General features: G+C 39.2%; 1 protein-coding gene across 2 annotated transcripts in view; it reads left to right on the forward strand.

The window, feature by feature from the left end:
• Window positions 1-15,557, forward strand: part of vgll4b (vestigial-like family member 4b) — a 38,919-nt gene that overhangs the window by 4,050 nt on the left and 19,312 nt on the right. The window contains exon 1 of one of the 2 annotated variants that reach the window (XM_010731325.3): window positions 11,980-12,488. The exons of the other annotated variant lie outside the window; for it this stretch is intronic. Within the exon in view, the coding sequence (XP_010729627.1) occupies window positions 12,407-12,488 (82 nt within the window). The 5' untranslated portion in view covers window positions 11,980-12,406. Of the gene's footprint in view, window positions 1-11,979; window positions 12,489-15,557 lie in introns of those variants that run through there. 2 annotated transcript variants of the gene reach the window in all.

The raw sequence follows: 15,557 nt of genomic DNA on the forward strand, positions 1-15,557 counted from the left end.
CTGAGGTTGCAGTGCTTAGCTCTGAAGTGGAAAATACACTACGGTAATATCCCAAAATAGATTGTTGGCCTTGGCCCAGATTAATTAAGGCTGCTTGAATGTGAGTGCTTATCTAAAATTAAAACTCCGTCTACATTATTTTTTTATTTTATTTTGTTAAACCTTTGGGATTTTCTCTGCTTTTAAATTTTAAATGGCGTTTGGACACATAATACTTGTGATGGGTTGATAGCAGCAGTTAGTTTGAAATATCACAACTTTAAATCAACATTTCTATCGTGCGTTGCAGGTTAATGTATTTTATAATGTGTTTTGATATTCTAATGATTACAGAAGAAGACTACACTTTCAATGCTGCAGGGGTCCCCCCCTTACTTTTACAGTAACCTAGATAAGAGTTGAGAGAATTGGATAGCACCATTAATTATTGTCATGCACTCACAAAAATTAACTTTTAGCAGCCAGGCAGCAACAGTGAATATGTGCGCATTTTTCTCCCTGGGTTTTGCCTCTCGGGCTGCCCTGCCAGGCTGTGTGCAGCGTAAAAGTCAAGATCAAGGCTGAACTACAGTACTTTAACCTCCTCTACATGATTTTGAGAAAAAATGTAATCCATGTCTTAAATCTTAAAAGATAAAGTAGTAAAGGACAGGTCTTTGTAGCAAAAATACATTTTGCTTGTGCATTAATAATGCACCAATTTACACAAAATGTAATCATATGTACATAAATAAGTTAAGCCCCTTTCACTTCTGAAACCAGACTAACACCATCACTTACATGCATACACTTCAGCAGGGTTGATCCTCGCCGTCAGTGAGCTTGAACTCCCACCTTCTGGTTGAAGGACAAGCTGTCTGCGAACAACAGTAATCACAGGTCTTAAGTCAGATAGTCCTGACTTTGAATATACAGTAATTACCGTACACACTTACTGAAAAAACAGTGAAGTAATCCATGCCTTATATTTAATGGTGAATGCGGGGAAATACTTAATACTTGCCATCACCCCTCCATAGCAATTTTGGTGGCTACTTGGAGGATCTTGCAGTGCGCTCCACCCTTCCTGGAAGCAAACCTGTATTTGGAATCAACCTTAAACAGTCTGGATTGCACTACAGGCCCGGGTCCAAGGACAGATCAAAATATTTTTGTTTGTAGCTGAGTGTTTTCTAAATTATAGCAGTTTTTAGTACGTTTTTAGAGTTATTTCTGGTTTTAGTGTGAATGCAGAGACATTGCCAGTCAGCACGCCCTGACTTTGTTTGTTGGGTCTTAGATGTTTGATCAAAGCCAGTCAGTCCAAACAGGGCCGGAGGTTTAGTGCCTTACTGAAGAGATAGAATGTGGATCTTTTGTTTTTGACAGAAACCGCAACAAAAGTAGAAACTGGTGCCAGGAGAAGGTGGTTGGCTGAGATCTATACAGTGCCCTCTTCTCTACTTCTGCACATGCAGAGATACACATGCTGTACACTGAAAGACCGCTTGTTTGTTTAGAGGAAACAGACACACACACACTCGCAGAATCTCCTCTTCATTGTTATAGTTTCCATGGTTTGTTCAAACACAACCAGTCTTTTCCTAGCACTTGGTGAAGGGAATTCGTCCCTTAAAACAGACTCTTCTGTCTACTTCTAGTGCTGAATATCACTATATTGTCAGTGGGTAGTGTAGGTTGTGGACAAAATAATAGAACACCTTACAATGTAAAAAATTCTGATACAACATCACAAATTACAGCTTAAAAAAATCATCACAGAGTTGATTCAACACCGGTCCCAACAAAGGTGGAACTTTCTGAGCTTTAAAGGTCATATTTATTACATAAGGCTGTATTGAATTGTGTGATTTTGCCATTTGTTTCTCTTATTTTGTCCAGCTCCAGTATAAATAAGTGACCTTAGATGAATTTTAAATTTTGATATTTGATTCATGCAGTTAAACGTGGTCATCTAGAAGAATGTCTCCCTTTACCCATTAGACAGGTGGGGAATCTGCTTTAATATATAATCACTGATAAATCTCCAGAGGATGAATCCTGTTGACTGTGGTGACTGTAACTCAGTCTGGTCAATGTGATCACATACTACAGGTTCACACTGACTAGCAGACCTAATCTCATCCTGTCATAGTCCTAGTCTTTGGTGTCCTTACTCAAAGTTGTATATATGAATGAACTACTGCAAGCTTGGTCAACTAACACATTTTGAACTTTGTTGTGATAGTCTCCCCAGTGAGAGTGCAGTCAGACTAGTCAGAGCTTGTTGATGCTCTGTGGTTTATAGTCAGATCACAGCTGAAAGTGAAATCGAAGCGATTGTATCATGGCACTCTAAACTGTGCTGAAGGCAAGTCTACGTGGGGGTAATTTGACCGTCATGTCTGTGGGTGGGATGGGTTGGGTTTTGGGTGTGTGTTCTTCAGCAAGGAGTGGGTTTGCCCTCCAGCCTCTTCATGTTTCTGACAGATACTTCTCAGTGCTGTGCCTGCGTAACATCACACAGGTGTTAAACGACTAGTCAGAAGAGTGTACGTATACAGACGGTGAGTAACATAACTCCATCTGTGTAACTCATCTTCCCGTATGGCTTGTTAAGGTGTTTCCAAGTTAAGAGAGTGTAACCTTTAACTCATGATGTGGATGTTTTAGTATCCCAGCAAGTCAAAACAAAAATAAGGTGAGTCATGCAATTTAGACAGACAGTGATCTCTGTGTGAAGGATTGCTAAAAACCAATGTGAGCACTCTTTTCCAAGGTTAAACATTCCCCGTGGCACATGAGATGTGTCTGTTGTTTATTTAGTCTACATCTGTTTAACAATGTTCAATGAATAGTATGCTAGCTCATGGAGTCTCTGCTTTTGGTTGGCAACCTCACAGTGACAACAAGGCTCCAGGAAGTCACTGCTTCCAGCCAAGAAATAGTCTGTCCTGTAAAACTGCAACGTGTCATTTTTATATTTATTTATACTTTTAAATATATAAAAATAAAACAATAGATTATTTGATTATTTTAATTTCTGACTCTAGTTTCCTCCTTCTTCTAGTCTAAGCCAAGCCAAGTTAAGATATCAGTCCTCTCGCTCTATGTATAGCATACAAATATGAGAATGACGTCAACCTCCAACTCTCGTCAAGTGGAAAAGCTTATTTCACAAAATGTCAAACTATTCCCTAAACAAAGCAAAGAACCTCTCATAGTATATAGTATAGTATAGTGTACTATTTAAATGTATTAAAAGTAGTAACTTTAACTGTTAAACAAATACTTAAAGCCTCATTCTGACTCATTCAGACATAATATTGCTTGTCTTGGCCCCGAGTGTGAGAAGTGGCGGTGAAGGTCTTGTCAGTGTTGACTCTTCACACACAGTGAAATTTACAGTGCTGTACTTTTTAAACTTTCACTCCCAGTCTTTGGCAGTAAAAGACACAAACCTGCCTGAGGGTGTCACTGATGCCCGACGAAGAATTACTGCAGCTCCATTTTATTTTTTAATAAATTAAACGACTCTTTGCACCTGGCGGGTTGACACATAGATGACAAAATGTAATGATCTGACCTGTCAGCAGCACGACTTTCTGCGTCTGCGGCCTTCTGTTCTCAGATCTGTATTTGTGTTTCACACATGAACTACATTTTTACTTGACTTCCATAAGGCAAGGTGCTGCCGGCTCTGTGATTACATGATTAGATGTGCACTGATCTATCTACAAAGTGTATAACTAACTATAATTTGTGAGTTCATTGTAGAAGTCTGCAGCAAACACAACGGTCATAAACAAAACAGTAGGGGACAATGTGGAGCACACTGGCATCCAGTGCGGTTGTGTATACATGCTGTAGTTTTTATGTGTGTGCTTAAATTTGTGTATGCATCACAAGCGATTCATTGTCTCAGACACCGCCAGTGTTTTATTGCCTATTTGCCAGCTGCCCAGTCAGTGTCTGTTGCCTTTTTATTGATTAATAGGATACTATGATGTCATTAACTGTTAACAGCGTTTGAGTTATCGCCTGCTATCAGTGTGTGTACGGGTCAAGGAGTCTGCAGCAGATAAATCTTGGTTATCAGCAAAGTTTTTATGAGTGCTATAATGATCTTATGGATGACTGAGTTAAAGTGATGTGTGGACGATGTACATCGTAACACTCCTGCTCTTCTCTCACACCTGTTTTATCGCTTTCTTTCTCACCACTGAAGACATTTATAATATGTGAGGTACTGTAGGAATCTTGCCATTGACCTTGACTAAGGCACTTAAAACAGGAGTTGATGCACTGTGGTGGACAGATCTGACAAAAATCTGTCGTAGCGTGATAAAAAACAAAGGGAAGAAGCGCTACTTGTATCTGACAGTAATGAAACACAAATCAGCTGCTCCTGATGCATGGATTGGCATAATAATGTCCACAAGATGGGGACCTCCCCATCTGCTACCACTATGGTTCACAGCACAGTCACATCAACGACAGTCCGATCAGATAACAGTTTATTAAATCATACTTGCTCCACACACATTACAAAATAGTAAACTTCTGGCTGCCCGCCTTGTAATGTCCACGTCACCCAGGTACAACAGTCCGTTAACAGCAGTTCAACACATAATCATGTCCATCCTCGAGGTCTAGCTCTTTACTGTATTAAAAAAGGACAGCGTGATTAGACAATGAGCTCCAGGTATGTCAGCCAACTCACCTGGCTCTGCTCTCCTGAGGTGTCTCTACACCACTCTTTCCTCAAGTCAGCCCCCCTCAACATTGTTGTCTGTGCTGATCCTTGCACCATACTGCTCAAGTAGAGCATGGTTTAAATGTAAACTGTGTATAAATAAATCCCTTCAGTGCTTATTCAAGATAAATGAGCTTCCCAGTCACTTCTCCTTACCTTTCATTAGATCTCTTGTTGTCTTCCCTCCTCCCTCGCTCTCTCTGTGCCTCCCTCTGTAGTTTAACGTACTACTCTGTTGACCACTGCACACATACACGCACACATGCACACAGGCACTTCACGTCATTGTCACTGCTTTGTTAAGTGTCATGGTTTAGCGGATGGCCTTTAAGAATAGAGGGGCAACTAGGGTCACAAGGTCAAAGGTCGAGTGTCAAAGGGTCGCAGTAGCCAGTCACAAGGTTAAATACAATCGACCTTTGTTCTTCTCCACACACAGTAGTTCTCTTTTGCAGATTCATTTGCAGGCCAGCAATAATTTTGAATAGTTCGCTGCATTTCTTTCGAAACAAGACAACATGTTTTTTCACTTGTGGAAAGACTTTTTTTCTCATTTCTAAAATAGTTGTGTGTAGCTAAGTTAGAAAAGATGTGATTTAAGTCATTTACCCTCACTAGCTGTTTTGTTGTTCCGTCTATGTTGAGCAGTGTTAGATCTGTTTTTCTGTATTTTTGTCTGAATCTTCTCCTAAATGTGATATGATTAATTCCCTTGCAAGCTGCTTTATTGGCCTGGGGAGAGTGTTGATATCCACGTTTGTCCTCTGCTACACTTTTTCAACACCAGTTGATGTTTTTCATTCGCCAGCAAGACATTTCACATTTCAATCATGACATTTCAAGGGTCATCCACCACACTGAAATGGCCAAGTTGTTTCATAGATGGAGGTTCTCACTCCCCTCTGTACATCAAAAGCAATTGCCTCAGTGAAATACTCAAATGGTCAGGTTCACAAGAGTGAATGCTTGAATTTGGGGCTCTGGCTACTTCCCAGAACTCATATGCTACATTTGTTTCCAGTAAATGCCACACTCACTGGTGCCATGCCAGCTCTGCTGTCTTAGCAAGAGAACTTTTTCTCAGAGCCGTGCTGACCACACATACTTTACATTCCTCTCTTTTTGATAGCACTCGCCATAGTTACTCAGAATGAAATGAAACAGGATTGCAAAGCCTCTCACAAAGAAAAAGTTAACCTTTGTAGTACCTAAAAAAGCATTACTGCTGAGACAAACCGAGTTTTCTTTGCGATTAGTGAAGCCACTTGTTTGATTAATGACTCCATTAATGACTCCACAGTTGTAATTTCCCAGCTTGGGATAAATAAAGTATGTCTATCTATCTTATTAAGTTACCATAAAACATAAAAATGCAGATTTAGAGTATTTAAACTTATTTTGGGTTAAAGTAGACACATTTAAAGAAACAATAATCATGATCTATTTATTACCTTTCTCTTTGCCATAAAAAAAATCATAAAATTAAATGTTCAAAAGGTGATTTTCAATGTGATTTAGTCCAAGAATGTCAATTCCTTTGAAGTAAAGAAGATGGGAGGTACTTGATACTTGATAGTTTGTGTACACACTCTTCTCAGGAAAGTATGTATAGTATTTGTAGCCTCGGCATCCAGTGATAAGGTTGTGTTGACAACATCTGAGCATGTTGAGCTGTAATCCAGGCACAGATGCAGAGCATGAGTGGTAATGGTACAGAGCTGGCTGTCCCACATAGGAGCAGTCTTGGCCAATACATGATAAGGCCCTGGGGTCAGTTTGTTACCAGCTAATCGTTAGCATGGCAAGAATGTTGTCATATGTCATGTCGTCAAATAGAAGCACCGATCATTTTCCATTACCAGAAATAAAGCCTCATAATCTGTATATGAAAGCTGGATATTTGGATACATGTGTTTTCCAAATTTTAGTTTGAATGAGTGTTCCATCGTAAACAGATGTCCCAGCTGTGCACAAGATATTGTTTACACCTTTCCCGTTACCATATGAGTTACCCGAGTCTCAGCTTACTGTTCAGAAAGGATTTGCTTCTCACAATCAGGTCTGCTTTATGTTTCAGGCGGTTGCATACTTGTACATCAGATATCTAACCATGCATTACCAGAGTGTAAAAGTACAGCTACTGTCTGCCTCATGTTTCATTTCTTTATGCTGTAAACAAAATTTGGCAGGCAGGCTGGATGGGGAGAAGGAAGTGGAAGGAGGAAGAGCACTTATGATTAGAGACAGAGAGAGGAGAAATATTTAGAGGAAAGAAGAGGTCCAGGACGGACATTTAACAACAGCTGGCAGGGCCTGATAAAAAAATAACTTTGTTAAATTGATAAAGGGAAAATGCAGACAGCATCAGAGGGGTCAGATAGACTGCAGGGGTGAGAGTGAGATGGGTTACTCAAACGGTAAAAAGAAGCAGGACAGATGCTTTGCATGATTTTGCACAGTCCTTATGTTGTTTCTGACACTGCAGATTATAACACTGAGAAACCATAATAATTGTTCGACTGGGCTCCTGTTCAGTGGCACTATTATGTGATATTTCAATTCAGAAATGATCAAAGTCAAAAATTTAAAAAACTGGTCCAACAATGATGGTGGATGCTTCAACTGATTTCACTTTATGAAAAACAGACTAAGTGAAGTGTTAGAGATGCAAGGGGCCCTGCAAGATGTGAACATTTTTACCGTATGACACAGGACAGTGAAACCCCCAATCTCAATGGTGCTTTGGTCCACATTCCATTTGAATAAAACATGTGGTTGTTGCTAAAAACACATTTTCTACACTGTATGCTGTGCAATAACTGTAGGAATTCCAGAAATAATCTTGAAAATATGATTATCAGAATTTATTCTTTGATATAAACTATATTTTAAACATAAAACTCCCAGTATAAAGCATATTTACAGTCTAAAAACAACTTACTAAATATTCTTACTAAATATGAAAAGCAGGACCTTTTGTATTGTACATGTATGTCTTGTGTCTGCCATTAGTAGCTACCATCCCTGCATATTCTTTCTTAACACACACACACACACACATTACAACACAAAGGTGGCAAATGACCAAAGAGTTTCACTTTCACACAATCAACTGTTGTTATGATTGTTTCAGTGCAGCAACCCGATATTTCACGGGAGCACTACGAGGAACCTTATGTAATAGTGTCTCATTGCAGCTGTATAATTTTGCCTGCACGCTCAGTAAGATTATGTTAATTATTTCACAGAAAGCAGAACTTCTGTTTGTCCTTTAATCTGGAAATTTGGTTTCATCTGTATAGAATTTGTATAAAGTTTGACTTGCAGATGATTAAAAATAAACACCAACCTGCAGTATCGTAACTTGTAATACAGGTCTGTCCTACCCGGGTGTTTGTAGACATTATATGTGTAATCTAACCTTCTGCAGCCTGGAGGTTTGTGCAAAAGCCACGGTTAAGTAATGCTGATACCAAGAGCTGAGACAACACATTTCAGAGTGTCTTCAATCCATTATGTCACCATGTAAACAAAGAAAGGGTGTGTTGGCATTTCAACTGAGGGCGCTGTAAAGTAATCAAAGGTTTGACCTGTGATCTCTGCCTGTTATTCTGGCTGGCTTATCAAAAATCATGTTTATAATCTAGTTCAAAGGAAGTTACCCTTTATCCAAAGCATGAAGATAATTTCATCACTAAATAAATTAAAAGACTAAATTCTAGTAAGGAAATAGGAAAAGTGAGAAAGGCAGAAGCAAGACAAGACAACCCTTTTTTACCTTATACGCCACCATCATTTTACAGTCTTTTATTCTGCCAGTGTTTGTGTCACAACACTGGAGAGTATTAATAAAGCATTAGGATGAATCACCACCTGGCCTGTGCAGTGTGTTGTTATCCAGACACACCCACCCCCAGGAGAAGCCCAGACCTGTTTAGAGAGACATACAACACTGCAGGAGATTAAGTAGGTGCGGTAGCGCCTTGTCCTGATATATTAGATAAATAAATAAATAGACAGGCAGGAAGTACAGGGGGATAATGACAGGAAAGGGTGAATGGGTGGGTGCGCTTCTAGATCCTATACGTAGAAAGGAGCTTACATCTGTAGTAGCAGTGGTAAAATGAGGGTAAGTGTTCAGGCAGTGATGCAGCCTGCCTTTTCTTATATGATGTCCCATAGGCCATCAGCTTTACAGCGAGCTCTTTACTACCTACCGAGGCATTCTGGTGAAACAGTAAGGGGAAAAGGTTAATACCACAGTAGGCTATGTTATGTGTAGCAACTTGTCCCTATGGAAGAAAGAGGTGGAACTTTGTCACCTTGTTGCGTAACCATTAATCGCCTTATTATTTATTCAGTCTTACAGAACGCCTAGCCAGAACAAAGGAACTGTGTTAGAGACTTTGTTTCCCCTTTTGAGTCAATTTTAAGTCAAGTGTTGTGCAGCCACAGGGAAACAAATTATGCATCTAATAACCAGCAGTACAAAGCAAGACTGATGAACAAAGGTTCCCCAAACTAAGCGCTAATTAATCGTTAAATGAAACTTGAAGCACTTTGCTGACACATTTTTTGATTGAGGAAAGTTTTACTTTAATTGATGATGTGAAACTTTTATTTTTGATGGCATTATTAATATTTTTTATAAGCATGCTCTTTGTAAATATAAAGTTTAGAGTCATATTTGTCTTTGTTTCTCTCCTGAATTGTCTAGTTTACTTACTGGACGAGAGACACAAAGTCTGGACAAAATCGAAACAGACACAGACTGAGTTCATTTTAGAAAATCGGGGACCATTCAGTCAACAATTCAGACTTTGATAGTACATTTTAGCTATCTTTAATAGTCTAAAGATGATTTTGAAGAGCCATTATGTCTTTATCTGCTTGTGGACGCTTCACTGAGCAGCCTAATTGCACTGTCAAGGACTCAGTTATAGCGTCTGCCAGATCCGCTATGTTGTTTTAATGTTTTATCCTTTTGCACTATGTTTGAGTTCGGCACTAGAGTAAGCTATGTCTACCTGTGGATCTAATATTGATCAAAGTTTTAGAATAAGGCATTTTCTGTTGGTATACTTGATTGTTTTTGTCAGATTTAGTTTTTACTGCTGCATTGGCCATGTATATCCTACAAAAGAAGTCTTACAACTTAACTTAATAACTTAATAAAGGTTTTAAAAAAGCCCCCTCTTTTATGTCATCAGTAGTGTCCTAAAATAAAGTTGTATAACTTATAGGGTTGTGTTTGTAACACACCATCATTATAACACAGTATTATACTTTGTCTTGTGAAAAATACTTTTAATGTGGTGTTTTGTCTATATAAAGACAAATCTACTGTTTAAAAGCCTTCAGCCTTCTACTCTCCACTTCCTGTTGTTATGTCGGGCAGTTTCTTAACTAACGTTTGAGAAATGTCCATTATCCGTGAGCAAACTGCTTCCAAGGCCATATGAGGACACTATTTTGTTGATGTCTGTCTTTTATCCTTCACTGCAGTGAAATGAAGGACTTCTTGTTTCCAACAGTCTGTTTACGAGACATCTGAGCGTGCATGCATGGATATACTGTGCTTGCCACCTGAACCAGTTGAGCTGTCTTATCACAGCTTTGTTTATATTTCCTGTAATTTGATTTTTACTTCCTGAAACAACTTTCTCTGCATGCTGTCATACTTGATGCAATATGAGTTAAGTAATAAACAGCTTAATAGATGTTTGACGTTAGTTGTAATGTGCAGCACCAGCTGTAGCGGCAGCAGTAGCACTGAATGAACCCTCTGTGTTGAACTCAGCCTTATTGTGTGTGAAACTGGAAACAATGGGAATCCAATGAGACAAGAACCATGTTCCTTACTACTGAGCCACCAAGAGGGAGGAGGGGAGAGGCCTTTTGTGTGTGTGTGTTGTGTGTGTGTGTGCGTGTGTGCGTGTGTGTGTGCGTGTATGAGAAAGAAATGGGGGAGGTGTTCGGAAAGATGTGGATGTGTGTTTGTGAAGCAGAGTTGGGTAGATGTATGAGTGTGTTTGTGCCGACGCTTACATACTGTGTTTGTTTGTGGTGAGGTTTGTTTATAAGAATAGTCTCTGTATAATAAGTCTGTTAATCTAGTTTTGAGCAGTGTCAGAGGCCAGGGAAGCAGCCATAACTATAGAGTTAAAAGCTGATTTGTGCTAATTTCTTCTCAGTTTTATTCTTTTTTGACTTATTTAATTTCTCCCTGACATTGCATATATTCAGCATTTTGTCAGAGCTTTTCATGATACTTCTCATTTCCCGGTCTGTGTGTTTTTTGCAGGTATGTGTCACACAAAACCGCGCATATGGCAAATTAGTGTTTCTGTGTAAACTCACACTCTAAAAGCACAGCCACACCCTGCTTATTATGTTCCCAGTGAAATACCCAGAGGAAACACTTCTCTACTCTTTCCACACAAAACATGTAATCCGATCACCACCATATTTACATTCTATTCATATATTTCCTCTTTTTTTTATCCCATTTGCACCTCCTGCTCTTTCCACATCAGTCCCTTTTTTAATGAAAGCAAAACATCAGTGTAGCCCTTCTTATGCACCAGGGGGCAGTAGAAAACCACTCTAAGACTTTACAGAGCCTTGCAGTTTTTTATATACATACAAACCAACACAGTGAATAGTGTTTTCCCTCCATTTATTGGACAAGTATAGGCATTTTGTTCATGTTGCACATATATGTGTAACTATTATCATGTCCATAAACCTGCTTGAGGGATCCTAGTAGTTAGTTGTAAGGACCTGACACATAACCTAACTGAATGAGATTTATAAGCAGAAACTCCATACATAGAAGCACAGATTCCTTGCTATGCACTCTCTTTACCTATCACATGCCTCCTAATATTTGCAAACATTCAATTTATAGTGACTTATCAAACTTAATAACTCCTCACTATAGTAATCCCATGATATTTCCACATGGACCCACCCTGTTATATGGTTATAGCAACCTCGAGGTACTTTCATTGATTACTTTAAATTGTTATGGGGCCTTTATGTGTTGTACCTCAGCAATCCTAGAGCTGTTTAATATCCTGTGATATTAAACAAACAAACAAAAAAAAAAATACAGCATTGGGACTTGTGATACTTTTAAATTTAATATGAGTTTACTACAGCTCTCTCTCTCTCTTCCCTCTCTTTCTCTCTGGATGTGTTTGGAGAGGCTGATCTTGCGCGTAAAACATCCCTGATATTTGAGGCGCTCCAGGGATTTAGCGAGCATGCCCAGTGCGCCCCTCTCAGCAACAGAGGAAACCACTGGTGCAGCATAGGAGTCATACCAAGCATAGCCTGCGTGTCAGTGCAGTCGACTTACAGCTGGCTGTGAGGAGAACTGACGCTACTCTTTTAGTTTTTGTTTGCTCTTTATCACCGCGATACGTGTATTTCCCCACCAAAAAAAAAAAAGAAAGTCTTAAACTCACTGCGGATTTCTGTGGGGGGTGTTTATTTTATTAAAGCAAAAAAAAACATTTTTCTAGACTAACTAAAGTTGGAGGCTGGGCCTTTTTTTTTTTTTAGCTTTTTGACCGTCGCTTTTCGAGAGAGAAAGAGAGAAAGAGAGAGAGAGAGAGGAGAAAAGAGGAGTTTTTTTTTCTTGCCCCCGTAAAAAAACCTCGATAAATGCTACTAACGAAAATGGACCTGTTGAACTACCAGTACCTGGACAAAATGAACAACAACATCGGCATCCTCTGCTATGAAGGTAAAGCTGGTTCGTGCTGTTACTACGGTTTGTTGTTTAGTTTTGAAGTTACGTCGGTGCAGTAAGTTTTTTCAGTTGGAAGTTACGCTACTTCTTTTCCACAAACCTTTTTTAAAAAAAGAAAAGATATGTTTTAATGTGTGTCGGTTGATTAAATGTCTTTATAAACACAGAGTAAAGCGGTTGTAACTTTTTTTTTTAACCGTTTGAACTCAACGGAAAAGCAGTTAGCAACGTAGTTAACGTTAGCTCCACTTTCCACTTTTACACACACACACACACGTTGTTATCTTTTAAAAAAACACACACACTGGAAGTGTTTATAAGCATGTCTTATCATTTTCTGTCCTATTGACCGCTCCTTTTTTTAAATTTTTTTATTTTTATAAAAAGAAACCGTGAGCCATCTGTGGTTGACTCACTGTTATCTACTAGCTGCTCAGCTATTTCTCTGTTATTCATCCCTGCATTCCTACATTTGTCATATTTGTGGGTAAATATCTGTCTCTCAGTGGACTCTGTGAGTCAGTCACTGTGTGTTGTTTTTACTGATTTTGTGCCTTTTTAAAAATCTGCCTCTGTTGCTGGCTCTGATTTCTTCCCCTCTCACCTCTCTGTAGTGTGGACTTCTAGTTATTTCCAGCATGTGCAGCATAGGGTTTCATATTATGTCATGTACGCACAGAGCAGGAGCTTCCATATCACTGCAAAGTGACTGACTTTAGGAGTCCTCTGCACTCTCTGCCAGCCAGTGCTCACATGTCAAGGGGTTGTAATATAATCCGCTCTTTCTGGGAGCTAAAATACAAGCAGCTTCCTCAAGTCCCCCTGCTCCTGGTTTCCAGCGTTCACGAGCACGTCTGTGAAGTGAAGTCTCCATCTGACGTCGACTTGTAACAGAAAAAGCAAAAAGAAACTGATCAGCAGGCTTCCTCTCTTGTCTGTTTTTTCCTCTTAATGCGACCGTGCCACAGTTAGCAGCTCCTCTCTACATGTAACGTATAATGAACTTTTAATAGCTCTCCTATTAAGACTGTGTGACTGAAAATCATTTTGCACCAAGGGTCAGAGAGGCTGTTCAGCGGGTGGCCAAGTATCAATTTATTGGAGCAGGTAGAAGATGATTTTTTGTCGGTGTCTAGTGCTTTGTTTTGTTGTTTGTCTGTTTGACAAACTGCAGGTAAAATTCAAGTTTTCAGGCATGTAAATTTTCAAGTTTCGCTCAGTAGTCCGACGGTAAAACTCACTCCTGAGTGCAGCGATGGTGCAGCAGATAAGATTGACCTGGGATTGAAGCCAATCAGAAAGGTTTTCTGTATCGTCGTAACGCTTCATCTTTCTCAGGTTTCATCCTGTCTATCTCAGTGAAGAAAATTACAGGAAGAGGGACATCTTAGTGGTATTTTTATACTTGTGTATCCTCTGGGTGTGATGGTTTTAGACACAATGCTTTATTTCTATCTCTGGGGGCACATCTCCACAGGATTAGCCCATCTATTTGTTTTTCTGTGTCTTTTTTTTCTCCCCCCCCTTGTGTGTTGTTTTTAGCTGACTGAGCTAAAATCTGACTCCATCATGTGCCTCGTGATAAGAAAACAAAGATAAAAGAACAGGGAAAGGAGCCAATCAGTAAAAAGAGTGAAAGAAAAGCCCTTCATGTTCAAACGTGTTGAGCCAAGAGGGGGTTTGAGGAGCTTTGTGATATTGTGGGTGTTCTGACTTGTTATTGTATGCATGAGCACACATACTCAAATACATTCCCTCATATATATATATACTGGTACACTGTCCCAAGGGCTTTAATGTGACAAGTGCAGACATGATACAAGACAAGTGTTAGGTGTGTTAATACAGCATGTGTAATAATAATAAAATTAAAAAAAAGACCTAGTCAATGAATAATGATTTGTTTTGAGGATCGGGTTGATTTTTGGAAGGATGTGAGGTATGTTGTTGGAAAGAAAAGTGCAAGAAACAAAACAACAAAAGAATTAGACGTAGTAAGGTGCAGCAAAGTGAAAGGTTAATACTTTCAAGGTGTGTTAATTGTGTTGTGGTAACACCAACCTCGGCCTTAAACATGAGTATATACTTTCTGCGGCTAAGGGGTCGCTCACATCGAGACAATAGCACAAAGATGTACTTTGTTGACATCATGAAGTCGCTTTGTGTCATGGGCGTTGTTGTCTTTATTGTTAAACAACCACCATTGTCGATGAAAACCGGCTTGACGTGACTCATGTTTACGAATGAGGTAATGTATTAAAGTTTTATTGAGGCGTTCAGTCACATTTGCGGGCTTCCTTCCTCTCTCTCTGACTGGTCCCGTGTTTCCCCTTGGAAGTTATAGCAACTGGTGCCAAATAAAACACACTGTTACCTTGAATAAATTACAGATTTCTCTGGGTAGGTGCGTAAGTGCACAACTTAATAAAATATATACAAATGTGACATTTGAATGCAGATAAGTCTTAAATTGACTGCCAAGCTTTGGATGGAGGAATATGGATGAGACAGGTATGCATATTGAAAATCTGTATTTATAGGAAAACCATTCTTGGAAACGTAATCATAAATGGTGCCCAACTCTATGCCTGCACAATAGATTTCAATTATTTATCAGCAGTAGTGAAGTCTCATTTTGTAGTTGGCCTTGACGTGCTGCCAGTCGGTGCTCATGATGCCAGGTAGCATAGCAGGAAAAGAGGACTGGAGTCAGACTTTGTTATCATCGCTGAAGTGTAGAAGAAGACAGTGAATCCATGCCTTTTCTCGTGTCCCTTTTCAGACCCAATATATCGTAGAGTATTACATTATTACATGTTGTTACAATAACTGACAAATTGATTTGCTAATCAAGAACACCAACTTGTAAACAACTGCTAACTGTACACTTCAATCTCCTGTAATACCACACCAACCGATTGCGTCCATTTGATTTTAAATCTTGTAATTTCCCAATCATATTAAACTGTGGTGTTGATTATAGTTTTGGGAATGATTGTATAGTTGTGTGATTGATTTTCTCTTAGACTCCGCACTGTTTTAGCATTTTCTTTCTCTGATTGT

This window comes from Larimichthys crocea, chromosome VI, assembly GCF_000972845.2.
Source record: "Larimichthys crocea isolate SSNF chromosome VI, L_crocea_2.0, whole genome shotgun sequence".
NCBI lineage: Eukaryota > Metazoa > Chordata > Actinopteri > Sciaenidae > Larimichthys > Larimichthys crocea.